The sequence below is a fragment of the Etheostoma spectabile genome, chromosome 23 (genome assembly GCF_008692095.1).
Source record: "Etheostoma spectabile isolate EspeVRDwgs_2016 chromosome 23, UIUC_Espe_1.0, whole genome shotgun sequence".
NCBI classification, from domain to species: Eukaryota; Metazoa; Chordata; class Actinopteri; order Perciformes; family Percidae; genus Etheostoma; species Etheostoma spectabile.
The window spans coordinates 10,812,793-10,840,472 of NC_045755.1; the positions used below are offsets into that span (position 1 = coordinate 10,812,793).

At 38.7% G+C, this 27,680-nt stretch overlaps 2 protein-coding genes across 2 annotated transcripts in view; both read left to right on the forward strand.

The window, feature by feature from the left end:
• The first annotated feature begins 8,777 nt into the window (after window positions 1-8,777).
• nudt4b (nudix (nucleoside diphosphate linked moiety X)-type motif 4b) lies at window positions 8,778-23,819 on the forward strand. The gene is made up of 5 exons (XM_032505045.1): window positions 8,778-9,245; window positions 17,335-17,445; window positions 18,848-18,892; window positions 19,155-19,242; window positions 20,269-23,819. Exons 1-5 carry the CDS (start codon window positions 9,150-9,152, stop codon window positions 20,487-20,489), a joined length of 561 nt encoding a protein of 186 aa, XP_032360936.1. The 5' UTR covers window positions 8,778-9,149; the 3' UTR covers window positions 20,490-23,819.
• Window positions 23,820-24,622: 803 nt separating this feature from the next.
• Window positions 24,623-27,680, forward strand: part of pkp2 (plakophilin 2) — an 11,136-nt gene continuing 8,078 nt past the window's right edge. The window contains exons 1-3 of the mRNA XM_032505823.1: window positions 24,623-24,920; window positions 25,756-25,826; window positions 27,132-27,678. Of these exons, the coding sequence (XP_032361714.1) occupies window positions 24,728-24,920; window positions 25,756-25,826; window positions 27,132-27,678 (811 nt within the window). The 5' untranslated portion in view covers window positions 24,623-24,727. The remainder of the gene's footprint in view (window positions 24,921-25,755; window positions 25,827-27,131; window positions 27,679-27,680) is intronic.

Genomic DNA, 27,680 nt, shown 5'->3' on the forward strand with positions numbered 1-27,680 from the left:
AGTCACACCAGTGTAAGTCATGCTGGTGCTGCCCGTGCTGATCAATAATCTGTCAAACTGTGTGCTGACGGGAAGGTTTAGCTCTCAGGGTTCAATATGTCTTGTCTGCGTGGCTGTGTTGTGCTGGAGTGGATTTCCAGATTAGATTTACACAGGCTAGAGATTGGCAAATTATTGGGACACCAGGTTACGACAGCTGACACAGGAAAATTAGCAAATAGTCACTTTTGAGAAACTGAAACCAGAGAATTTTGGGCCATTTTGCAAAGATTTTTATTTAAATAACTGTTAAGTCAGTTAGGGAAAAATGTTCTATCCCCTGCCAGAGGTTGGTCCACCAGAGAGGGTAGTCAGAGCTAACACAACAGACTCACACTTCAGCTCGCTTGTGTGTGAAGCGGCGTAGGCCTACGTTTTGTTTGGCGTCTGCTAGTGTTGTGAGTAAACAGTTACTAGGGTCGAACAAACAAATTAAAGAGCGATGACTATGGACAATAAAACCTCAAAAACAAGTCCAAGTGAGATCCAAAAACACACCTTCAATTACTGCTTATTGCTATAGGTGCCACCAAGAGAATGTAACAAAGCTTTAAACTTTAAATAATTTGATATAATTAACCTTTAGTCTGTAAACAAACCTGTGCGTACTATATTTATTAAATTATTTTACTGTATATTTTTTCCATATCTATCATCAACATGCTCTTGCTCTCTCAGTCTAATCAGTCGCTCTCAAGAGGGGAAGCTGCTGTCGGCAGTGGTGTGAGATTAAGTGGATTTACTTTACAAAACTGCACACAAAGTTCAAATATTGCCCTGTTAGGTGGTGAGTAATAGTGTTTACATGCACCTAAGCCCTGCTTCCTTAGCACACTGTCACATCGTCTGGCACAGATGGGACAACCACAGAATCAGTGCTGGTTATTACCAGGTCATTATGATGATTATACTTTTGGTAAATGTCTAGCTTTAGGGTAATTACACTGGCAAATACAATAGTATTTATGATAGTACCTGATCTGGCCTGATTCACAGCAGTTATGTAGCAGCAAACAACCACAACAAAATTAATTGTGACTTTTGTTTTCTTTTTCAACAACACAATACTGACACTTGAATTGCAGCCATACAGTATTTCCCTCCGTACCTCTCTCTCCCCCTCTCTCCGTCTATATTCAGGTCATCTTTTCTTACATAACAGCTCATTCATAAAACAGCACCACACCTCAGGGAAGGGATGAGGGAAAGATTGTAGACATCTGCTGAGACGTCTAGAAACGGCTCCACAGGGAGGATTAAGTTGCAGTGTTAAATAGCTGTGTAAGGTTGTGTCACGCCATGGTGAAATGCACAGAGATAAAACATTGTCCTGCTTGGGTAAAGAACAGAGTTCCTATTTTATCCTCATATGTTTAATGTGTGGGTCATATAGTTGCCTCGCTAGACAAGGTGCTTCAGGGTCTGGTGGCCTTCTTCCTCGGTTAAACAAGTTCTTTTTGGGAGGAAACCCTGAAATTAAAATGGAAAGATGGCTCCTCTGTAGGTTGATTTCTATGACAATTGACCGCAAGTTGGTGTGTTTCAATTTCACAATATACAAATAATATGCGTTGTATGACCAGGGCCCTCTGAGCAAACTGGGAGATGAAGGAAAACAAAACTGAGAACTATGCACATTATGAGAAAAATAACTCCAAAATTAGTCTGTGTAAAGCAATAACAGTACACAAACATAAACATGTTGGTCAAGAGACTATCATACCTTCTGCTTGCATAAAAACAACTCCATAAAATATATACAGTATATATAATCTATACATAAGAATATAAATAAACTTATATATACTAAGATAAGAGGAGCAAATGAGTCACCATGGGTGACTTGGGTCTTCCGATTTAAAAAAGAAAAGAAAAGAAAAGGCCAGCCAGTATTGTCATTCCACAGATCAATGAAGTTGTTGAATGACAACAGAAGACACACTGAGACAGGGTGACACGCTCCTTTTAAAATATCCAGGTGCATGTAAGTCTTGCCTTCTGTTGGTAATAAAAAGGTGTTCTGACAGGTATGTTTCTTTTGGCCACATGCTGTATATCAGATGTAAAGTAGATGTTTGAATTTCTTGTAGTTCATCCAGAGTCACCTACTTTATTTCCTGCCCTTCAGTATGAGGGCAAAACAAAATAAGGCCTGACAGAAGAACACATAATACTGAACAGCATAATGGCTGACTTACAGGTTTTGTCTCTCCCACATTAGCTTTTGTGTCTGAACTGATGATGGTTCTTGAGCAAAAGCAACACCTTTCCGTCATCTCCTTTTTGTAAGCAAACTTTGTTTTTTTGTGCAGTTGGCTTTTTTGTAAAGACTTTAGTAGGCATGTTTTTGAACCAAATGCATCTATATCTCTTGGAGGAAAAAGTAAAGAAAAAAAGTCCTGTTTTTATCAATCAAGCCACTTAATCCTCTGATGTGTCTGTAGGGCTTAAATATGACAGTGTTGTTCAGGGCATCTCTCAGGCATGTGGGAATGACATCTTTTTTAGCCTGCGTGTGTCATCATCACTGTGGGGTTTTGTCTCAGTCAACTTTCCCACATTCTGGCAATCACACTGTCCCTGCCTGGTTTTGTTTATGCCCCTTAAAGCCTAATCTTCACATGATTATAGAGTGGCTGTGTTTTGTTCTACCTCAAGAAGACAGAGGCATCATTGTGAGAGGAACATTTGCCCGCAGGTAGCCTCAACAGTCTGAGCAGCAGCAGTTACCAATAGTATCACATATCTCTAGTAATCATAGTGAAGTCATCACAAAAATGTTTTCATATATTATTTGACGTTGTTCTATTAATACTCTTTTAATCTGCTAATAAAACAAACATAAGATTTGACCCCGCCCTATTTGTCCCTGTCTTTCTGATTACACTTCATCCCTAAGTGATGTTTACCCATGTTGAGTCTTTTTCAGCCACAGCTATCATGATGACAGGCTTTAATATGCACCAACAGGCTCCCATTGTGTCCTTCAGCCCTCACAACCAACTTATTGTCATTCTTGCATCTGCAGCCTTGAGAACCGTGTTTATTCTGTTGTATAAACTGAGAGATGATGATTTGAGTTTTTTTCCACGGTGATCCCATGGAGAGGCTTTTAAAAAGAATGTATGTTGAATGTTGTACGGAATGAAATTCCGTACATCTATAAACCTACTGGACATAACCTGCACACAAAAAACATGGTTACAGGGTCTACCTAAGTTACCTCAGCAATAGACAAGGCCCTTCCATAACACGCTTTTGGGGTCCTCCGAAGGGCAGACCCCCCTTGTTGCTCCAGAAAATAAATACTGATCACCCAAGTGTAGAGAAATACCAGAATTATAATAGGGTCTGACAATGATTATCTTTTTCCAAAATACACAAAACAATATGCTATCTTGCTTTACTTTTTAACTTTTGATAAAAAGTGAGTTTGAGGGTTTGTCTGACAGTCGGACAAATATACAGACAGTCAGTGGTGAAAACATTACTACCTCAATGTCGAAAACTGATATGAGGGAACGTAGACATGCTCCAATAGCTACCAGTACCAACATCAACTGCTAACTCTCAGACTACTGGGCTAATAACCATAAAGTAAAGTTGAAGATATTATTGTTTCTTTACAATTACATTTGTGGTGATGATAACACTAGGCTGAGGACAAAGCAGAAAGGTTCTCTGAGCGTCCTGTTGCTACATTGGTGGAAGACATAGCTCCATTAGCAGAGGTGTCTCAGGCTCTATAATTTAACAGTGACAGCAGCTCACATCCATCTTAGCAACCTTGGCTGGCTGTCAGTAGATCACTTCATCATTGGATGAGCACCATCCCACGAGAACATTCACCTCACCCTGAGCACCTACAAACAACTGTCCTATCTGTGTTCGTCATAGTAGATATATAAAGGAAGGCTGAGTTTACTAAAGCTTAGTTTTAAGCTGAAGTGTCTAATAACGGAGACATTACAGGGAAACAGATGGCCCGATCTAAAAATAGCCTGATAGCTACTGCATGAATATGCACTAAATTTAGGAGTGAATAAATGATGCCTCGTTGTCGTGTCTTGACCCCAACGTTAATATCTTTTGTGTTAGAAGGCCTTTTTTAGCTTTTCATGGCTCTAATTTCCCCCGTTTGGCATGAAGCCTTTCTCTCACATGACGTCAAGGAAGAAATTTATGTGAGCTCATCAGCTCAGGATTTTTTTTTGTGTAATTGGAGTTGCTGCAAATGATGAGTGAAACAGACAAATGAAGAGATTAAACTCCATGCGTCACACTTTATGTATGTGTATATTACATTACATTCATTTCATAACATTTACTTTTCATCCAAAGCGACTTCCAAAAACTGCATTAAACCATGAAGGTACAAACTCAGAACATCAAGATTCCCATCTTTATATATATATGACATTTTATCTGAAATGTCAGATTTCATCTGACATTTCAGATAAAGTGAGAACATGCACCCGTTCAGTTCTGGCTCCTTCGTTCCTTCTGCTGTCCCAATGTGAGCCTTCCACCCACAGCACGCCTTGGCTAAAAGGCGACCCTTTTAATTGCCTTCCTTTGCTATGCAAGAAGATGATGATAAACTATTCCAAGTAGCATAATGTCAGAAAGATTTACTTTCCTCTGAGGTGACTGATTACATTATTAAGATGATAACATGATTGAGCATCTGTTGTTATATGGGAGCAAGATTCTAATTTTAGTCCTTTATAAATTACTTACCATCATATATTATATGCAAACGCCATTACAATTCTATAAATATATTAATTTTCTAACATGTCTCCCTAACCCTGATAGCATTGATATAAACTACAATCCTCTAAGAATTTTACTAATCCTCTGATAATCCTCCAAAATGTTCAGACTCGTTTATATAATCAGATTTATCCTTTTTGGACTTACATTATTACCTCGTAAACCATCAAATATACAGTTACCTCATCTATAGCAATCCACATGTTAATCAGTTGTTGGATGTTTTGTTTGTGTGTGTGTCTTTATAAGTCATATGTCATTTGATGTATTTTTAACTTGATTACTATTATTTTGATGATGCGGTATGGGTGCTTATTGTATTTCCATCACATTTATTGAAGTGATTACATGACTTGTGTATGTAATGATTTTGTCATCAACGCTGAGGAATTTCTGGGTTATCTGGTAAGCAATTATCTCCACCATTCACTCAAGACATGTGTGCAATCAGGAACAAATATCTGTAGGAAGAAAGAAGTAATTGGGATTAATTTGTGGGGACCGTTTTTATGTAGTTTTGACCTGATAATGAAACATACGAAGTTAAGGGATCACCAAAGTTATTACAACATCAACCTGAGGGGGACATGCATGTCTAATAGATGTTGAGCTATTTCAGTAAAAAACAAAAATGTGAAAGACATGGTGGCGTTAGAGGAAAAGTCAGGGGATCACGATAGGATTCATCCTCTGGGGAACTTAAATGTCTGTCAAAACTGTCATGGCAATCCATTTTTGATATGAAAGGTTTTACCTGGTCATTCTGCATTGGTTTATGTTAATCAGCTTAATATTTGGTTTTGGGGAATTCTTAAACTTTTATGTTATATCTGTGGGTGAAATGCTATGTTCTGCATCGCTTTGTTTTTGAAAGTTATTATTTCTGATCAACACTGAGATTAATATGTACGACAAATGCTACTATAAGTCGTTTGTTCAAGCAGCAATTATGACGCATATTTACGTATATAGTTACCCCTCTAGTGTCTGCAGAAATCAAGACAGAAGCAAAGTAAGATGCAAGGGGACTAAGCATAAGAGCCCAAACATTTTACTAAAGGAGATAGAGGTGGAAAAAGGACAGGTCAAACGGACAGAGGACTTTCACCCAGGAAACCACACACATGTCCAGTTTGAAACTAAAAGTAAACAGCAATTTTCTTTTTTTATACATGGAACAAACTGGAAGTAAAGTAAAATAAAAAATGTACTGTACATTAACCCAAACGACCATCTTTTCCTAAACTTAACTAAGTAGTTTCAGTACCTAAACGTAGCCAAACTGCAACTGTTTCACAACGACATGTTTAAAACTCTCTGGTTTCAGTCTGAGCTCATGAAATGGCGTATATATGACACGTCAAATCATATGCCATTATTGGCGTGTTATCAAGACGCATACTCGGTTTTTAGCATGTTTATCTATGCCGTTTGGCCTCCATTGACGTATGTTACCTTGCGACAGCGTATAAATTTACGCCGTAGTGAGTAGTATGAAAGTCACGTTTCTTTCGTGTCCCGCGTGTCACGTTTCCTAAACTCAACCGTTGCTTTCTTCTCACGATAACACGGCAAGTGGGGAAAACACAGCAAGTGGCGATAACACGGTCACTGTCCTCTGTATACAGCGTAGACATACATGCAGATAGCTCAAAATGCGTATAGATAACACACCACTTGGCTTAAAAAAGTCGGCGTGCATGTTTACGTGAAGTCATGATGTCATGTTCCTGGTTTAGGTATGAGGTTGGAAAAAGCTTTGTGAGGTTTTTTTCCTACCATTGCTAGGAGCACTAATTTGTAAAACGCTCTTTGTATTAGAGGGTAGGAATGAACAACCTATGTCGTCATATGGTTTGGAAGACTTGTTGACTCGTATGCTCAGTGTTTTCCTTCTTGGGTGTGTTGTAATCTATCTCCTCAGCTGTGTTGATTGTTAATTGATGACCCTTTCTCTATGCGAGAGACTATGTTCTGTGCCTATCTCTCATGCTCTCATTGACCAAAAATAAATTTGATTCAAAGTAGATGAGTGTGCAAATGTTTTGATCTTTTTTTGTGGTAATCCAGTTAAAATTGTTGAAAGGCGGTCAGATAAGAGAAAGAATCACCGGCAACAACACTTGATTGTCTTTGTAACAACTGGATTGTCTCACTCCTTGACCCACTTTGATCAGTTTCATTCTTTGGTCGATCTTTGTCTCTTGAGAATTGGCTGATGTTATCTGTGGAGTTACAACATGTGGATCCTCCTCAGCCTGCAGATCAAAGGTGGACTGAGGGACAAGGGACAGAGTACTCTACTGTCATTTGATCATCCACTGTATTCCACGCCATTCATATGAATTAAAGAAACGGTAAGTTAATAGTAAGTTAATAAGTTGCAGCTGCACATAATGCAATCACAGTTTCCAAAACCACCCACCTGTGGGGTAATCACGTCAACTATATTGACTTTATTAACTTTTATTATTTCATTCACCTTACATTATATTAACTTTCACATGAACTCAGCAACAACAAGGGAGCACCTATAAGTTGAGACAGATTTTACTCTAGTGTGTTTAGTGAGAGGGAGCAGTTAGGAGTGGTGCTTATTCACAGTGACAACTCCCTCTAAAACAGACTGTATTACAACACTGTGACCTCTGACCCTAAGTAACACCAAATTTACACAAATCTCAAAATGTTGTAGTCAAATCACCTTTGAACATGCGCTTAAATGATTGTGTAAACACCTTTTTTCCACTCCGATTGGGACTGACACACCCAGAAAATGACCTCAATTATGTTATGGGAGTCGCTGACTGAACTAACTAGCTCATGAACTATTTCACTTGTAATACGTACAATTGTGCCAAAAAAAAAATTCAGTAGGTGTTAAAAGTAACATTGTTGTGCTCAGTTTAAGGAACCAATGGACTTAAGTTATAAAATAAATAAAAACTTTATGTAACATAGCTTTCCTACAGCAAATAAAAGGAGTCACAATGTACCATTACGTGTCTTTGTTACAGGTGGAACATGGAGCTCCCATAAAAAAAACTCCCATAAAAGTGCAATAAAAATGTCTTGGGCTGACTGCATCAGGAATACATAAGCTTATAACAGGGCTGGTTTTATTTGTTTTATTAGCCTTGATTAATATTGAGCTGAACCTGAGGTTCCGGAACCTTGATAACTTGAGGACAGGTGAGGCACCAAGGCTGGTGATAATGACTAATATGGCGTCGACATGTTTTGGGATTCAGACAGCATAAACTTTAATATTTTCATTTATGCTTTTACTAATGACATTATTTTGAAAAATAACTTTCTGTGTCTGGATAGTCTTGGTAGCATACATATTGACACAATGTCTATTTTAAAGATGTTTTTTTTTCTTCTCCAATCATACACGGACATCTGTATTCTGTATCATCTTGTCATCTGTATTTTTTCTGGGAATTTGGGGATTGTAGCAATTTTGGGGGGCTTTCAAGTTCAAAAGTTTTGTCTTTGCATTGGATGATTACATTATTTTTCGACTCAATATATTTGGATTTGAACCGTTTTAGAAAACAAAATAAGACAAATGTATTTCCTAACTAGAATTGCATTCCTGGCAGTGTAGAGAATGCTTTGAAACAGCACTTAAACATTAATGTTGGGAAACGGGAATACTTAACTGAATGAATAAATAAATCAAACCTGAACATTATTCCTACCAATTTTGTGTCATGGCCAGTTATTTTAGATATTTCACCAAGGCCAGATCGGTTCTGAATAAACGCACACTCTGAAACAGGACAACTTGTCCCATGCTGTGCAGCACCAGTCTGGGGGAGAACAGCACAAATTACGCATTTGTTTATCTAACCTACTGTTTTGAGCTGAAGTGTAGCTCCACCCACTGAGACTAACTCCACCAATGAGCTCATTCCTGCCTCAGAGGAGTGACCTGTATATCTAAAGTCCCGTCTGCCTGTTCATTGTACTGAGTCAGCGGCCATGCGCAAATGGATCCAGAGGAGGGCTGTGCTGTGTAGGCTGTAGTCTACATAAAATCTCTGCCTTCGGGGCTGCACACGCACTGCCGACTGGAAATCACAGGGAGCAGCTGGAGCCTCGACTCGCATGTGTCTTTCACAGATTGTAATTGGGGAAAAATAATCCAGGATAGTCTGACGGGTATTTTGGGATTTCTCCAACAACCCCCTCCCTCCTCCTTACTGACCATCTCGGACCACGGATGCAGAGAGCAGCAGCGATGCGGCGGCTCTGCTGTTAACTCGTTGGACCCTTTTCCCTCTGTTTTTGCCGGTTTTATCTAAAGGAGGAAGAATACATCAATAATGAAGCTCAAACCGAACCAGACCAGGACATACGATGGCGAGGGCTTCAAGAAACGAGCAGCATGTCTGTGCTTCAAGAATGAACGTGAAGAAGAGGTAAGAGGTTCCGCAGTATGTGTGACTGGACCACACGAACACTATCCAGGGGCTGTGTTTGACTTTGTGGCCTAGTCATTCCCCGTCTGCGCCCAGTCATTCAAACAGCACAGCGGGATTTTGAATTCAAAATGACAATGGTCTTTAATAAAACACATGGGTTTTGATGTATGACGTCTCCTTCTAGGTGTAGCTGCGTTTAAACTGTTTTCTCTCTCTCACAATGCTACTGTTGTGGTTTGTGTTTCCGTGCTGGTGATGCGCCTTGGGCCATCCAGTTTAGGCTAGTTTGAGGAGTTCGTAGAGAAACAAGAGGAATAAGGCTGTTGTCAAGGTAGCTTCTATTAATAACCAACTACTAACGGTTATGACTTTCAAAATAAAAAACCTAGTCAAGAACCCCATTTGAAACCGCATTACATTAAAGCAAAACTTTTATTTTGAAGACGAAATCACTCATTTACCGGTTTGCTTCTTGTTAGCTTGAGGTAGCTAACAGAGGGGGCGAGGCGCTCTGTTGCACGTTTCCTTCAATAGCGGGGTTAACACAACATCGGCGTGTGTTGAGTGAGAAGATAAGGCCAAAAGTCTATTATTAAATATAGCTATCAAATGTCGCGTCACTTCATCAGATTGCATGTCAAGACAGGGTAAGCATCCATGACAGCAGTGTCCATTCATGATTATGGTGCATCTTGCCCGGCCTTCAGCGGTCAGCTGCGTAGCAATTATGTGGATGAGGATTTAAAGGGGCCCTCACCATGTAAATAATGAATATGGGGTGGACTAGTTAAATTGTTGTTGTCTTTTCTCGGTGATATACAATACAGTCTATTGAACTTCAAAGCGGATTTCCGTACCAAGAGTTTTCCATCCCTATCCTAATTAAAAAATACATTAGTTGTGACACTCCTAAGAGAATAGACTATTACAATGATCATTTGCATATACGATATTTAACATGCAGCATTGGTCTACACAAACAAAAAACTATAACAGTGACCGATAGGAAGTACAGATGGCTACTCAAACCGTACAAAAATTAACTAAATAAATAAAATCGAAACCAAGTGAGTCCGAAAAAACACACACACACAACTAAGTAACTGTACAGGTGCATTCTTGCTTCATTTTACTCAGAATTTGTTTGTAAACTGATTCTTTTGACTTGTAATTACAGGAAAGGACAGTCAGAGAACATTGTGACAACATTAGAGTGTAGGTGTGACCATCACCTTCAGGATTTTCTGGCTTTGACAGGCGTGTTTGATCATGCAATCACATAGATGGCCTTGTTTGAAGTATTAGAACCAGTTTGATGATCAAAACATGATTTTGTGTTGCTAACAATTGCATTATTATGTCGAAAGAAGCTTAAGATATGTGGCTTTTGTGTCATCAATATTTTCCTTTTTAGAAGCATGCCTATACACATAAACTCTGTTCCTAGACACAGGAGACCCAACTGTAGGGAAATAAGAACAATACATGCTGTTGGACTGTTTTTGTTTTAGGAGAGGATAGCTGAGCCCTCAGGGCGAGGTACTACAGCAATGAAACTCCCAAAAGGGGAAAACAGGAACCTGACATAACAGAGTGGCAGTGATAGCTGAAGAAAAAATCTGGGTTTCACAACATGTGAGTAGCTTGTGGACTGTGGGCCAAGAGAGCTTCTTTAATTATTTTATTTCATAATAGTGTAGTGGTAGGTTGTAGAAACCCATAGTTAAATAAGAAGTCCTTGATTTTCTGAAATATTAAATGACATCTACTCATTTGTAGAGTTGATTCAAATTTATACAAGTAACCCAAAAATGTATCCCTGCTTAATGTGTTTAGAGATCTAAAGCTATTGTGATGGGATTTTGTGAAGCCCACAGTGAAAGTTTCTGTGAAAGTATCACAACTTTATTTCCTGGTTGCTGCACAGATTTAATCAGAATGCAGTAAAAAGTAAAGCTTTAACGCTGCTGTAATAAATTTTTTTATATTAACAATAGATTAAAGGCCTATGCATTTCCCCTCAGATCTGGTGAGCTTCATTACAACTAATTGTTTTGGTTTTCACCACTCTTATTAGTGTTGTTTCCTGCAGCCCCAGGAAGCTGTTTTTATCAAAAAGAGTTAGCAATTAGCAGGTAAACATAGTGGAGCATTTAGCAACTAAAGAGTCAGAAACCTTCCTTTGGGAGTTGGTGGAGACCAAAACAGTACTAAAAGAAGAATGAATAATGCTCACATTAGTCAGGTGAACAGAAACAAGACTGCAAGTGAACGCTAATGTTTCTTCATATCTGCTTGAAGTGTAAATAAGCAACTGTTCATTAACGTGTTCATCATATCAACTTAAAAAGTGATGATATATTAGTGTTGTTTTTGCAGCTTGTTTCCACATGCCCTAAGAGTCTTTTAAGTTAACCGTTGTCCATCTTAATTTGTAGAATTCAAACGTTTTGTTTCATGATTAGGAGCAACCTAATGTGTTCCATACTGGGTTTGGCAGTGTTGAGGCTTTATTGAATTAAACTTAATATAATGCCACAAGTTCATGCATTATTTAGAGTGAGTGAAATTATCTGATGGAGACAACAGTTCTAGCAGTAACTATGTTTATGAATTTATGACCCAGAAGCTACATATTGAAGGTACTACAGCTGATTGTAAATAATGTCTTAATGGATAGGGGCAAATCAATTTGGAATCAGACCTCTACGGGGGCTCAGCCGCCAATGGGAATGTGATACGGATACAGTGCCTTGTTAGTGTTAACTACTAAATCAGTAATTTCATTATCTGATCATCTCTGAGCGAGCTACTGAACTACAATGTCAGCTTTAGACTTTTTAAGTCTCAGTAATAACGACCAGTTTGAAACAATGTTCTAACATTTAGCAATTTTAGTTGCTTATGTTTTAATTTGTGTTCTAATCTATGCCATGAAATGACCAATTTCTTCTTTGGGGATGACCAATGTTAAACTTCACACTTGTCACTCCTGCTCTCCCTCTGACAGATCAGATAGGGATAGATAAAGGCTGTTAATTGTAATTTTTTGTCCTCTGTTGCTAACAGACAAGTTCACAAACTCTCACTCAAACTAAAATGGATTTCTTTTTTCTTCTTTCTTTTCCTCTTCTTTTTTATAAAGGAGATGAAATTTAGGGAGGCTTGAGCCCCTCTAAAAGGGGTCTAAAATCCCCCATGTTACTGGGAATGGGAAGTAGAGGTTATCGGTGTGATTGGATACTTCAGCAGAAAGTCAGAAATGTAGGTATTGTCTTGTGCTGTTTGTCTTCGACAGTTCCTGTTTACGTCTGCTCTCTTATTTGTTGACACATGTTTAGTGTTGCGACTGGAGCTGGGCGATTGGTAGAAAATCAAATATCACATTATTTTTGCCCAAATACATCAATGTCGATATTGCGGCAATATTGTAGGGTTCACTATTGGTGCTTTCACAAAATATTTACACAATAATCATCAGTAATGTGGATAAAAGAACGAAGTGGGTAAAGGCAAACAATAGAACCGCTAGTAAGTCTGGTATTTATAGAAAATTCCATCCCTTGACTGTAATGCAACCTTTAAAACCAGGAAAAGACACCACTAATGCCATATTACAATATCAAAATTTAAGACGATATCTTGCTTCATATATCAATGTCGATATAATATCGTTATATTGCCCAGCCCTAATTGCAACCATATTACAGTCTTAGCACTATTGATTCTGCCCCAGCATTTGTGTACTTGAGTGTCTTTAGACTTTCCATTATTCTCTCCTCTCGGCCTGGCATTTTGAGCCTTTATTTGACAGCTACAGGCATTCCTCTTGTAGGAGGAGGTGTTAATGTCCTCCAGAATATCCCTGCTTGCTGTCCTTGCATAAGGCCATGCCAGAGGACTCACTGTCACAGCCTCTGTTTTACTACCATTGGTGGTTCTGATACCTCAAATTGAGTTATAAAAGACAAAATCTTGTTTTCTAAGTCAGATACAGATGTACATGTCATCATCCAGGAGTTGAAGCTTGTTCTTGTGTAACTTCCATTGTCGGATAAATGTTTGGATTAGAGAAAGGTTAATCTATATTTCCGACTTTCCACTTCCGGGATTGTTCAGGTTCTGCTGGAAATTCCGCCGGATGTCCGTGTTCTCCCGCTTTCTTTGTGTTGGCATTCTAAACTCCAGTGGATTTATGAGGACTCTGGTTAACTGGTCCTCAGATTTCTGCAGGATAAATCCAGACAGCTAGCTAGACAATCTGTCCAATCTGAGTTTTCTGTTGCACAACTAAAACAACCGTTGAACGTGCACATGTTCCACCAACGAATGTCTGGCAATGTGACACTAGAGAAATGTTGGGTAACGCCACATGAGTTCTGCCATTAGTCCACAGTGTTTTTCATTACCCAGAGGAAAGATTTACTGCATGTTACCTTAAAATGGGCCCACCTCCTTTTTTAAACCGGGGGCTAGGCCTGCACGGATAATCGTTATAAAACTCGCGTTCTCGATTCACCCTGTTCACAATTTAGTTTTTAAATAACTTTTAAATTGTCATTTAATTTTACGAGCCAACTGCATCACAAACGCTACTATATTCTTCTGTGAGTTTTAAACATAGACTGTATAAAATATGTTTTAAAGTGCTGCAACGCTCTCCGTTCTCTTCATTGAAGCCTCTATGTTTACAGGCTTGTCGTGGTGCTATAGGTGCCAAAATAAATCTAGTAGTTTTGTTTTGTCATGGTTCATGTGTGCAATATACATTACACTTTGGGAAAAAAAATTCGTGGCAGAGAATCCTTATATCAATTCTAAGCAAAAAAAAAATCATATTTTTCCTGAATTGTGCAGGCCTACTGGGGGCCCTTGGAAAGTGACGTGAGTTGCAAATAGACACTGGCAAACACCGCAGTGTTCCCTCTGGGGTTTCTCCTTCACCCTGCCCTTCTTTCCAAATATAAGTGGCTTTCCTGTACTCGCGCTCAGCTGCCAGCTGACCGTTGACCTGTGTATCATGATGGTGGGAGTTATTTTGCTTAGGTTTTTTGTCACACTTTTAACTGTCTCCTATGGAGTTTACAACAATACTGCTCTTCTGTTCAAAAGTTATACGAAAGGTTAGAAGAGTAAAGCTCTGGGTAAATATTGTGTTGGTCAGTGATTCCCAACCAAGGTCACTTGGAAAGATTTAGAGTATCTTTACTCATTTGATTATAGCTTTGATTTAAAAAAAAAAAATACATTAACACCACAATGTTATAATTGAGAGTGCTTGAAAAGTAGTTAGCTAAAATTATAAATGGTTGAAATATTTATAGCTACATACAATGAAACGCAAGTTCAAATAGGTAAATCTAGTAGATTAACTGTTGAGGTGGTAATCTATAAGTAAAATAAAAGTAATAGATAACTGGTTGAAATAGTTGTCTAAATAATGGATTAACAGTTTTAAAAGCTAGCTAGTTAAAAGCAATGAATAAACGATAGAAATAGCTAGCAAAGTGGCTTTTTTTTTGATCAATTAAAAAAAAAATGATAGTGTTAAATAACATCCAGTTTAAAATCTATTCAAAAAACACATTAAAACCAAGATGGATAATGCCGTAAGGGTACTTTAGTTTATCTGCTTGGGCTGTGGGGTAAATCAATTGAAAGGGTTGTTATCATGACATTCACATTGCTGAGCGCTTAATGAACTTCATGTACCTGCAGTTTAGTGAATTGATTGGGTTTGTAATATTTGTTCCGATGACTTGGTGCTCAGAGAGATGAATAGGCTTGCAGGCTTGATTTTTGTTGTGATTACAAATGTCTTGTCTCGCTGTGTCCTTTTGCAAAGCTTAAAGGCAACACCAAACCCCTGCTGCTCCCTGTTTATGAACATGTAGCTGTATTCATCTCAGAAGCACTTGTGAAGAAACAAATTCTTAATTATACACAGTTTGTAATATGTCGATTGGGTACTCTACATTCCTCAATTTATTAAAACCAAAGTTAATGCAGCCTGCACTGTATTCTCAGGATGGACAGATGAGGGGCAACAATGGCAAGATAAAAAAAGAACAACCAGAGCAGAAATTTGCTTTGTTCTCGCTGCCCTGTCTGTGGCTTTTGTTTTGTATACATTTCACACTTACAACTCGGGACACGTTGATTCCAGTGATGTCCCTTTAAGCCTCGCTGGCTGCTGCCCAACACACAGACACACACAATCAGACAGCGAGGGCAGCGGGTTGGAGTTCTCTGAGATCTCAAACACACCCAAAACATAAATAATTCATGTTTTATTATGTCATACCACTGAAATAACCCATCTGGCATGGAAGTACATAGCACAATATTAGCCTATATGAAATTAGACTTCCAACAGGTAACATTCATGTTCAAAAAAGGGACAAATCATCCCTTTCTGCATATGACACACATAATCTTACATTTTTTTCTTAGTTGATTTCAGTGCCCCTTTCTCAGATTGTTGTTTAAAGACCAAATGTTTTTGTTTTAGCTCACCTCAATGGCAAAGGCCAGCCTGTTCATCAAAGAGCTCACTTAAGCAGGTCACGAGGTTCAACTTTGCACATTGTTTACAGTCTGCACTTTACTGAGAAGAGGTCATGTTCTGCACCAGCAATGTTTCTTGAACCTTTAAATCTACAGGAAATGTTTACTGAGCGTGCACACACTAAATCCACATCATCATGCTTGGCATTCGTATACCCCACTGCCCTTCATCCTGTATTGTACATCGGCTGGGAAGACGCATTGGGCCGAATGGACACATAAGAAAGGCAGCAGCAGACAGCGCTCACTGTCAAAGCCCCTTAGAAGAGCTTCGGAAGGCCTCTAGTTGCTACAGCCACAATCCCATTAGAGAACATAAGGGAAGATATACAAAAGCTGAATTAGGATTAAGTCACAGAATGACTCCTCTGGCAGATAAGTGGATATGGTGATCAGATGGCTGACAGAAGTAAATGTAACCATACGTTGTACAAGCTGCTTAAGACACTTTTCTCCTTTTAATGCATGTATATTTACTTTCACTGATTATTATAAAATAATTGCAGAACTGACAATCGCACAATGTAAGAAATTCAGAAAATGCGGTTAAACCACAAATAATTGAACCACTGACAACCTGAATCGGCTGTTAATATTATTACGTGTCCAGTCACAGACAGCGTCTTAATAATGAGCTAATTGCTCCATGCAAATGTCAGAATGTTTAAAGCAGATGAGCTTGTGTCTGTTGTGGTAGCTATATGGATACTTCCACAAAATGCACACACAGGCACATCTGATCTGTGCATATCAGTGTACACTGCAACTGTAGTGTAATTCAAAGCCTGCAGGCCGCTTAGGGTTGCACTGACAGAGTTTGAGTGGCTCATGCTTGGTTTACACACATTGTTTGCTGGGGTCATGTTGAGCGTGAAATGCTTCACACAATGCAACACTGGCTTTGATTGAGCTTCATTGCACTTCTGGAAAAATTCCCGAAAATGTTATTGGCACAACAGACTAGATACTTACAGCCTCTGAGAAAGAATAAACATTTTCACCGAAAAATATAACCGATACATACATGCTAAGGTCCCCAAAAATCTTTTGTTCTAGTTAGTAGTTTGAGTAAAAAAACCCAGGTGATATTTTACAATAATTGGAATTACCAGTTACAATTTGAAAGGAGTAAAGTACAGTTTTTGAGTGTGGATCATTCTCATATTGCCATGTAAATTCAATGAGTTTGTTTCACACAGAAGGTAATTTATACCAAGATTGTAGCGGTCACGTTTCAATATGTGAAGCTTTGAAGGCTGTGGTGGATTTAGGTTCCTGTAGGCAGCAACAGAGAATAAATAGCAGAGGCCGTCTGCCCTTTAGACTAGAGCCAAAGGGTCATGGGTCATGTCTCATTTCAAGTCCTCGTTTTCAATGTGAAAATAAATGCATCAACAAAACTACAGGCAGTTCCCCTTCATGTGACTTGGTAATCTGTGTCTAGGGCCGTATGGAGACACACATACCTTATTTCACAGTGAATATAACGTGCTAAAACTTGCTTTTTTTAAATGTATAGGTTCTACTGGTCAGCAGCAGTCGGCACCCGGAGCAGTGGATCGTCCCCGGAGGTGGGATGGAGCCAGAGGAGGAGCCATGCGGTGCAGCCGTGCGGGAGGTGTTTGAGGAGGTGAAAAGGCATTAAATTTGTTCCTTGGCCCCAAAGTGAGATCCTTTTTGTGCAATCATAAAATGCTGTGGCCTGGTTAGCTCAGTTGGTAGAACGGGCGCACATATGTAGAGCTTTATTTCTTAACACAGAAGGTCCAGGGTTTGAGTTTGACCTGTGACCGTTTCCTTCTTGTCTACCCCCCTCTCTCACCGCTTTCATATCTCAGCTGTCCTATCCATAAATAGCAGAAATGCCCAAAAAATGATCTTTTAAAAAAGAAGGCCTAGAATGCACCCCCAAAAAAGTCATCACAACTGTTTAACTGCAGGATTTTCTGAATAATTATTTTTTTATTAAATTTTTTTTATTTAGTGCACTGAATACTAAATATTATGGCTATTCCCAAAAACATTTTCAAATTTTTTTTTAATTTGAGAGTGACTTGGCAAATTCTGGGGAGGGAACATTGGTAAGGGAAAATGGATAGGGAAAGGTTATGTCATATATTTCGTAATGATTAGAAATACTGCAAAAATGCTTAAATACACATCTGTGCATCCATTGGGGTCATACAACTCTCACATGACTGCAGTTGTCCATTTCCAGTAACAAAAACCCGCTGAAGTGACTAGTGGAGTTGCATGCTGCGGGTTGGCAGCAGGGCGAGATTTCTGAAGGGCCCTGGTGTCGGTAACTGGGTGACTGAGGAGTCTGCTGGTATTCCAGAGGGCCCTGTGGTTGAGAACCTTGTGTTCTCAGCTACGTCAGCAGTCTAAACTTGGCTCCTCACTGGATTCCTGGACATTCATGTACCCTGTAGCTCGCTGCTGGACACAGCGGTGGCACAGAGTGACACTTGTAAACTATGCTGAGCAGGGAACTGGAGAGTGCGAAGGACCGTCCCAACATATGTCTCGACAGTTATCATAAACCTGTAAATTAATAAAGCAACTTGTTAAGTGTTATGAAAGAGACATAATTACATTTCCACAATCATTCTTTTTTAGGATTCATGCCAGGTTTTCTTTTTGTCAGGCAAATGGGATTGATAATGATACTAATTATAAGAATTACTGTAAATCCATCCTAAAGACTATAATCAGTACATAGTTTAATAAAGAAGTAATAGTTTAGTTTGTCAAGCATTTCTACATAAAATCAAAGCCTGGGAGGTTACAGTGGAGTTCAGTACAGAGTCTTTTAAAACATTGAAATGTAATACACATCCCATCGTTTTGACACAGAATAAAGTCTGTTGTTGAACACTGCTTTTCTAATGTTTCCACCCTCTATTCATCTTTGTTACCGTATAGAGGGTCCCAGAAATGTTTAAAAAAATCACACAAAGAAATGTTCTCTGATGTCTTTTGGTTCTGTACATACAAATTAATTCTAAAGATTTTTATCTATTATTCCTTAGGCCGGTGTAAAGGGCAAGCTAGGACGTCTGCTCGGAGTATTTGAGGTAAGCTTTCACAGCTTTGTCTTACTCAAACAGTTTATCATACAGATAAACAACAAAGTGCAGTTGTGTAAGCCATTAGCGTCATGTATGTATGTATGTATGTATGTATGTATGTATGTATGTATGTATGTATGATTTCTGTGTAATATGTATATATTCTGTATATATGTTTTGTTGAGAATAGTTCTGACAAGTGAATGATATATGTATGGTTGTGTACGACCATTTAAAATATTCCGTTTTGCGTCTCTGATCCTTAAAGCAAAACCAAGATCGGAAGCACCGGACATACGTGTATGTGTTGACTGTCACAGAAACACTAGAGGCCTGGGAAGACTCCGTAAACATTGGTACAGTTTCCTTTCACCTTCTCATGAGTGTTTGTGGTGTGTCTTTCTTCTTGCTCTGCCGATGACTATCTTACCTTTAACAGTAGACAGTTTTTTTTTATTTACGAGAAGGCCAGTTTACTGCACAGAGACTATACTGGCACTGGGGTATGCAGTGACAACAGGTGCCTATAAATCTAGATCACTGGTCGTAGCTGCAGTGCTTCTGAGCTGCAGTATATTACAGCTGTCTGTAGCCTGGACGCCAGTATCGAGCCTTAATCTGTTATGTGCTCAGTGGAGAGCATCCTCTACCTGTCAGTTTAAACCAGAGCCTGCTACATTCACTATGTTCTACTATATGATTGTATTAGGTGTATATACCATGTTTTCAAGTGAATATGACAATAATAGTCATACTAACCAGACAAAACAATTAGCTTAGACACAATTGAAGTACCCTATCACTTTACACTTGTTAGTTATTACTGTCAACCATTGCTTCCTATTATAGATAAGAGAGAGTAACATGTTGAAGCTTAGGCTTGCCTTGATCTGTATTGCATATATACAATCAATCAATCAATCAATCAACATTTATTTATATAGCACTTTACAACAACCAGCAGGTATCCAAAGTGCTTAACGTCAGAATGAGTAAAATCACATCATGCAATAGAAAGAGTGAACATAGAAAACGGTAAAATCCGACAAGGTTACAAAGAAACAAAAGAATGAAATTGTCCCACCACTGCTACCTATTAATGCCAGACTAAACAGATATGTTTTGAGTTTGGACCTAAAAAGAGCTACAGCTGTAACAGTGCAAATATTAGGGGGTAACTTGTTCCAGAGTCTCGGGGCAGCAACTGCAAAATGGCGATGAAATGGCTTTAATACAATGTAAGTTCAACCTGTGAAATAGTAATATAAAATTAAAATATGTATATTCTGGCTGTCTACTTGCACTACATTTAGGAATACAAGGAAAACCCAACATGAAGGCTTTCTTTCAGCTCATACATTGTGCTATGTCTCTCCCTGCAGGCCGCAAGCGGGAGTGGTTTACCGTGGACGAGGCCATCAAAGTGCTGCAGAGCCACAAACCCGTCCACGCCGAGTACCTGCGGAGGCTCCAGCTCAGCTGCTCCCCAACCAACGGAAACTCGATCCTCCCAAGCCCTCCACCAAATGACAACTACCCCCATTACAGCGCTACCGCCACCACACCCTCGACGGGCAACGTGTTGGGCTCCTCTTGCAGATAGGACTGCAACTAAACCTCGTGTCCTGTCAAGTTTGGACAGTTCACTGAAAGTCTGTACAGTCTTGCATGAATCAAATGACTTTTCAGAGACATGGCTCTCCTGTATGTATCATTTCTAGTCTTAGTTCCAGGACAGACCAAAGCCATCACCAGAACTGTGTGACAGAGCAGAAGTCTCTGACAGGAAAGCCTCGGATATCTCAAGAACATTTTTCTTTTGCTGGCAAACACCAGACCGATGAGCTGAAGCTTGGGGACGAGGAAGCTGCAGACTCGGCTGGGGTGAATGACCTGGTGAAGGAATGCCTTACAGTAACTTTGTATGAATGTTGTATTTGGGTCGTCAGTCATTTTTATTTTATTTTTAGCAGAATGGATATGCTTTCTAGTCAATAAAAGAGTAATTGACCCCAAAGCATGTCCACGTGGGGAATGCCTTTCACTAGTCAACAACCCATGATGACAGCAGCATATATCATATTCTATAACATGGATCTCATTTTTAAAAAGACACCGGAGCATTGATATGTTTCAAGGATCTCCTCTGTTGCATTTTAATGTTAAGTGGGATTTTCTTTGCACCATGTAATCATCGATGATTGACATTTGTCTAAAATTTAAGAAACTTGGCTTATAATGACAAAGCCAGCCCCAACATCTCCTTTCAAGAAATGGATGATTGCGTTAAAATAGAAGAAGCTCAGTGAAAATATTTTACACAATTAATAAAAACAAAGTTCCAAAAGAACAAAATTAAACTGAAAAGGCCATCCCAGAAATGGCTTGTGGTCCTAAATGGCAGGGTCAAAGACATACTATCTCACTGGATTGCACCAGCTGTCACTGAGTTGACGCCTCAGTTAACTGGCTTTGAGTCATGTCGCTGCGTTCGATATCCTTTGACACAACACTGCTGTGTTCATGGTTCCACTTTGACGTTACAACTCCACTAACCTTGACTGATCCAACAAACGGGTCTGTTGACTGTTTAAAGCCACAAATCTTTGTTACGGTTTCCCACGTTGTTAATGGTGTAAAGGACATCTTTGCCTTACGTATTACGTGCTGCTAGGGTCAATTGACTTAATTTCAACTCTGCCAATTAAAAAAGTGTATTTTCTTTAAATGAAAATGAATCATGGTTGACTGCTCTTAAAATAATGTTTAGCAGTTTTATCCTGTCTCATGGTGCTGCAAGGCAATTTGATAAAAACGGACCACCAAATGACGTCATTTCCTTGTACGTTTTGATTGTTTTTCCCATCCCGTACTTGTAACCAAGATTACTTGCGCCATGGGCTGCAACTTACTATTAATTTCCCTCTGGATTGTTGATTATTTTCTGGATTCCTTTATTAATAGTTTGGTCTATGAAATGTCAATTGTGAAAAACGTCCATCACAGATTTAACTGGTTAAAAATAAAAAATAAAGTGAAGTAGTTTTTAATATAAATAAATCAAAATGTCTTAATATTTTTGTTTTTGCCTTCACAAATGCAGTTTTGGATGCATAATGGTGTCTAAGACGCATACCATGTAACATCAGCGATGTTTCCAGGTCATCCTTGTCTTTCTCTCTGTTTCCTGTCTGCATTGTCAACTAAAGGCAAAAACGTCCCTCAAAAATAATCTAAATGAATAAACAACTACATTTTTAATTATGAAGACAAAAAGAAAAAGAAACAATAGATCCAATTAGCAGTTAAATTGTCACATTTCAGATGATAATTATTTTCTCATATAACCATTCTTAACGAAAAGAGACACCCACTCCCTCCTGTGTTGACAGCTGAATGAGGACTCGTAACCATGCAGATTTGTAAATAGATTTGAAGAGAAACATTGAACATGTGTTTTTAACCTGAATGTAACTGTAAAATGTATCCATATATTTTATATATTTTTTTAACAATGTATAAATGGCTAAACAAAACCCCAATGAGAACGGTATGTACAGTATATTTGTATCAAGGACAATGTGCCAAGGGTTTAGGATATGAAGGTTGGTTGGTATGAAATAGAGATGGTTAAATGAATGCATTTTGAATCATGATCTGGTGACATCAATGTTTGTCCAAACAGAATAAGACTATCTAGATTGGCAAAAAAAATAAAAAATGATATACTGGATCTTTAAAAGTTTAGAGATTTTGGGTAAACTAAATGCATTTTCTTTTTTACAAAATATATAGCATCTTGCTAATCAACTTGTGTGTGTCACATACATAATGAGTGTAGACATTTTGATCAAATTTGGGGGAGGGGGAATGTTTTGGAAGCTTTGGTAAGACAGTGGAAAATAGTTTGTCATAAACTTTCACAGACAAATGTTTATTTTGTTGTTTATTCCAATTGTTCTGAAGGAGTCAAATATCTCTTCTAATAACTTTTTATGTCAACCAGACTCATGCTCCAAAGCTTAGCTCTCCCTTCACCTTCCCCAGAGTCATGGCTTCATTATGAAATTGTATCTGCAGTAAACTCTGATACACCAGTTCATCTATAAACTTTCAGCCTTGTTTGATTGTTGAAAAAAGGACTCCAACCACCTAAAACCTCTGAGTGTGCGTGTCTGTATAGTGGGTTGATGGATGTGAAATATGATGTGCCAAATTTAAAATGTGTCGGTGTTCAGGCGGGATTTATTTAGAATGTTTTACATAATTTTAGGCCAACCTTTATGGGAAAAAAAAATAGTGTTCTTAAACATTGTTTGATAAACTTAATGGGTTTCTGAAAATAATCATTTATAATGTGAAAAAAGTGTGTTTTTTAGATTGACTGCATCCGTCATTCTTATAAGTATGATTAATGAAACACAGCCAGTTATCCTTTTGACATAATACTGTTTTTAAAATCCACTTGTCATGTAACTGAGCATATACTGTACAACTACCCCTGACTACAATCAAAATAACATCAATTTAACATAAATCCATTCATCTTGATGTGTTGCAGCTCAGTGGCCACCTGAAACACCTTCTTCCTCCATTTTTTGAAACTTTTGTTTAAGGCCTGGCTCTATGTTGATCTGTAGATGCTCCTTTTACGAGTAAAGCATGACAATAAGGATAAGAATCCCACAAATGAAGTGTGTAAGACATCCTGGACACGAGCATCCACTAAACGATCGGGGGATGTAGACAGCCTGATTGTCTGCTGAACACATTGTAATGTCACATGGATGTATCCAGAGCATTTTACTCAAAGCAAACTAAACATTTCTCACCGTTTTCTCATTAATATTAGACACAGAAAAGTTTAACGTGAAAGGGATTTGAAGACGTGGTGTGGAAAGACATGTTTTTGAGAAAAGATTGCATTAAAGGGTAAACAACAAATTGTCACTGTTGTTGCATTCTCATTTATTTAAATCGACTGTATTCGCTGTCTATGAGGCATAATGTCATAATTGTTAAAGATAATTGTTTGGCACATGATTCAGTTGGCTTTCTTTGTGGAAGGAGCACAAAAAGAAGGCCAGTCAAGGAGAGGCCCAGCAGTTGATTATATGTTTGAATAAAAAAAAAAAGATTTAAAGGTTTTGTGTGCTTTGAAGTCATGACTAGCTTCACCTGCAATACTGCCTCAGGGTAAAAATGTGTGCCACTTCCCACACAAATAAATAGTGGATATTCCCAAGTTAAATCTGCATTTGATCCACAAGTAGCCTACCACAAACACAGTAAGCCTTCAAAACGGCTTCACCTATTAATCCAGATTTGTTTGGAAGCAATTATATATCTTAACAAAAGAACAGAAAAGAAGTTAGTCTTTGAAGAATCCCTCCATCTTGCTCATAAATAGTCACCAAAGTCATTGTTTTGCAAAATCTAAATTTAAGGTTGATACACAAAAGTAGTTGAAGATCAACTTTGTGTGCCTCTGACACATTATGTGTGTTTATAATAAAGCTATGCATTTCAATCAGAGTTGGAAGAAATGGTTTACAAGTACAATGTTTCGCTATGAAACACAGTAAAGTGGCAGAAAACATTAAAGTTAAGTACAATTACGCCTACATTAATTGAGAATGTAGGCTACCTTTACTTTTTGTTAATCAATACCAGCCAGCAGCGACACCTGACACCTCAGGTGCGCCGCCTCTAGCCCCGCCCCCCCGCAATGTCCGGACATCAGGGCCACACACCACACAACAAAGCAGGAACAGTAGCCTACACCATCGAGTTAAATGAAGCGACCGACCTGTACTCTTGGCAGATTTGGATTTGTCCACGATGGAAGACATGTTTTTTAAATCAGCGTTGCCTGCGCAGGACTCGTTCGTGCTGCATGACACCAGTCTGGCTCTGCCGGCCGAGCCGACTCTAAGATCCCCCGTGGGAGTGAATTCAAACGGCCGGAGTCAGCGTGTTAACCAGCAGGTTCAGCTCACACTGGCACGCAAGGGAAGAAAGGCTGTGTCAAATGGTAATGACCCGTTTGAAGTTTTTCTTCCGTGGTTATGATTTATGTTTGGTTGAAATGCAGAATACCACAGAAGATGCTCTTGTACACCTCAGAAGTAGCCTATCTTTTTTTAGAATTGCCTGTGTGGTACAAAGGGTGATGATATGGAACATTCACATGGCATCCTCCCACTATTCATTGTTACAACGAAGAACATGTATCTTAAATGATATCTCATTTTTACCTTTTAGTTTGGGAAGCACTGTATAAGACAATTAAACCATAGGCTACTATTACACAATCGTTCCCAACATGTATGGGTTGGTGACCTCTTTAAATGAAGCAATGTCTGCTTGTGACCCATTGTCACTGGTTGAATATGTTTATGACATGTGAGCAGTTCAACGCCTCCTATAAACAGCTGATTTAGATTTGCGTCATTTTATTGTTTAATGTAACTATTATAGCCTGTAGACCGTCAAACTATCCTGTCATTCTAAATATGATATATATAAAAATATGCTAATTAGGCCTAATATAAAAGAAAAAAAAATATTTTATGACTGGAATGCATGATGCATAGTAGTCTGCTTGTTCAACAGGTTTCTGTAGTCTCCTAAAAGGAAATGGATGTTACAGCAGACATAGCTTTGGATGCCATCCATTAGCCTACTTACCACCGGGTTATGTCATCATTAGCCTAACTAAAGCATTAGCATTAGTTTACAAACCCTCACAGCACTATGAATGTGTGCAGTGCTTTTGTAGCTCAGGCAGCCAGGTATTATTGTTGCCAGGTATTTAGGTAATTATAGTGTGAAACATGACACTAACAAAACTCTTGAACTTGTTTCAGGTAGTGTCCAATTACAGAAAAACACTGCAAAAAGCTTTGATGCTGCAGATGGACCTTTACCAAACATGAAGGTAAGGGACTCTTTTACCTTGCTCTCTTTACTCATGCATGCACAAACAGAAACAATTTAGTGACATTCAACATGTTCTTTATGGGTCCCTAAAAGGTAAAAATAATAATAATCGTGTTGCCCTTTATCCCTGATAAAACGGATCTGATCGGCTTTTGAAGCACTCTGTATTTTGTGACAGATAGCCGTCAAGTGCAGTCAGTTCGATACCTTGTGTTTTTGTTGTCATTTTGTACCTCTCTATTAAATAAATAAATAAATAAATGCACATGTTTTATTAAAGATAATACAAGTACTCCTTTTGCTTTGATTGTGCTTGTTGTGCAGTGCATTTTAATTTTGTACAGCACTTTGGTCAACTCTATAAATAAACTTGACTGGACTTCTGTACTCTTTGTGTGTATGCTGTAATTTTCATGTATTCAAATGGTCTGCTGCTGCATTCAGAGCTGCCAGGCCTGTCAAGTGAATCACTGTGTTTTTACACCTAGCCTGACATTATAGATACATTGTGACCTTTTAAGACAGATTTAGCTCAAGGTGTATGGACCCCTGAAACTGAATAAATTACGTTAATAAAATATAAAATTTATATTATATAAAATAATAAAATGTTGCCTAATGATAATGATGAGGTTGACATTATAATGGACAAAAATATAAGGTTTTACACTTTTATTTACACTCTATTTTAATCATGTAACACATTTTACATTTTTGGTGCATTCAGTTATGTTTTTTGTCTAATAACCTTTTACGACATTTTGTAAGTTTCAATGCTCCATATAGATGTGGTCAAATGAGCCTATTATCTTTTTAAAAAGTAGTCTTTTGCAACTTATGTAAATATGTTATTACAATGCACATTTGTTTTTTGTTGAAGACCATACAACATTTCAATTGTGCAATTTAAACTGCACCAATAACCCTTAGTAGTGGAGATGGTTCTGTATATCCTAAGACTGAATAGGCCTCCGTAGACATTAATGTATTATAGAACTCAAAATAACTTAACTGTTCAGGGATCATATGACCTTTTTTTCTTTTATTGAAACTATTTCTCCACACATTACAAATGTATGGGAAATGATCCCCTAAGTTCAGGTATGAGGATACTTCTTTGCCTGGCCACTCACTGCTTCAGTTATCTACAGTATAAAGCACCTGTGCTGGCATGCAATCACTTGTTTTTCTTTCTTTTTTTATCTCCACCTGAGTCAGGTGGAGGTGGTGTAGACAAATTTAAAGCCTGACCAGCTGAATAAACATGCATTAAAGTGCCGATTGTGTGTTTCTTTTTCCACAGGGAAAAGGATTGGGCTTCACCAACCGCTCTTTTTCAAACAACCATGTAATGAGACCATTCAGGAGGGTGGAAGTGTCTCCAGCACAGAGCCCAGAGTTACCTCGCAGTCGCTTCGATTATAGTACCCACCGTTGTGGGATGTACACCCACCCAGGGCCCAGTCAGTCACACAGGGGGCGGACCCTTCTGGACCACTCACTTGGTTCTGATTCATTTCGGCGCTATGCTTTTTCAGAGGCACCCTGTGTCACACGGTCGCTCGTTTCCACATCTGCAGATGAGACCTACTACAGGAGGTCACTCAGACAGACAGCAGCACCACAGCCTGTGCTTGCAAATGCAGCGTTTCAGCCAAGTGGTGAATATGGCTCTCGCTGGGGTCATAACCAAACTATTGTCAAACAGGATAAAAACATTGTGCAGGGACAAAGTGGTGACATGATGCTTGGTGCTAACCAGCCCCAAGAGGGCTTGTCGTGGTTGGCCCAGATCAGGAGGGATGGTCAGAGGCACCACAGACTGAATTCATACCCACCCTCGGTCACTAGC

Excerpts from the sequence above, each read along its gene's own strand:
- nudt4b (XM_032505045.1), top strand. The coding sequence starts at position 9,150 with ATGAAGCTCAAACCGAACCAGACCAGGACATACGATGGCGAGGGCTTC. Across the intron at positions 9,246-17,334 it reads AGAATGAACGTGAAGAAGAG|GTTCTACTGGTCAGCAGCAG; the intron begins GTAAGAGGTTCC and ends TTAAATGTATAG. Across the intron at positions 18,893-19,154 it reads GTCTGCTCGGAGTATTTGAG|CAAAACCAAGATCGGAAGCA; the intron begins GTAAGCTTTCAC and ends TGATCCTTAAAG.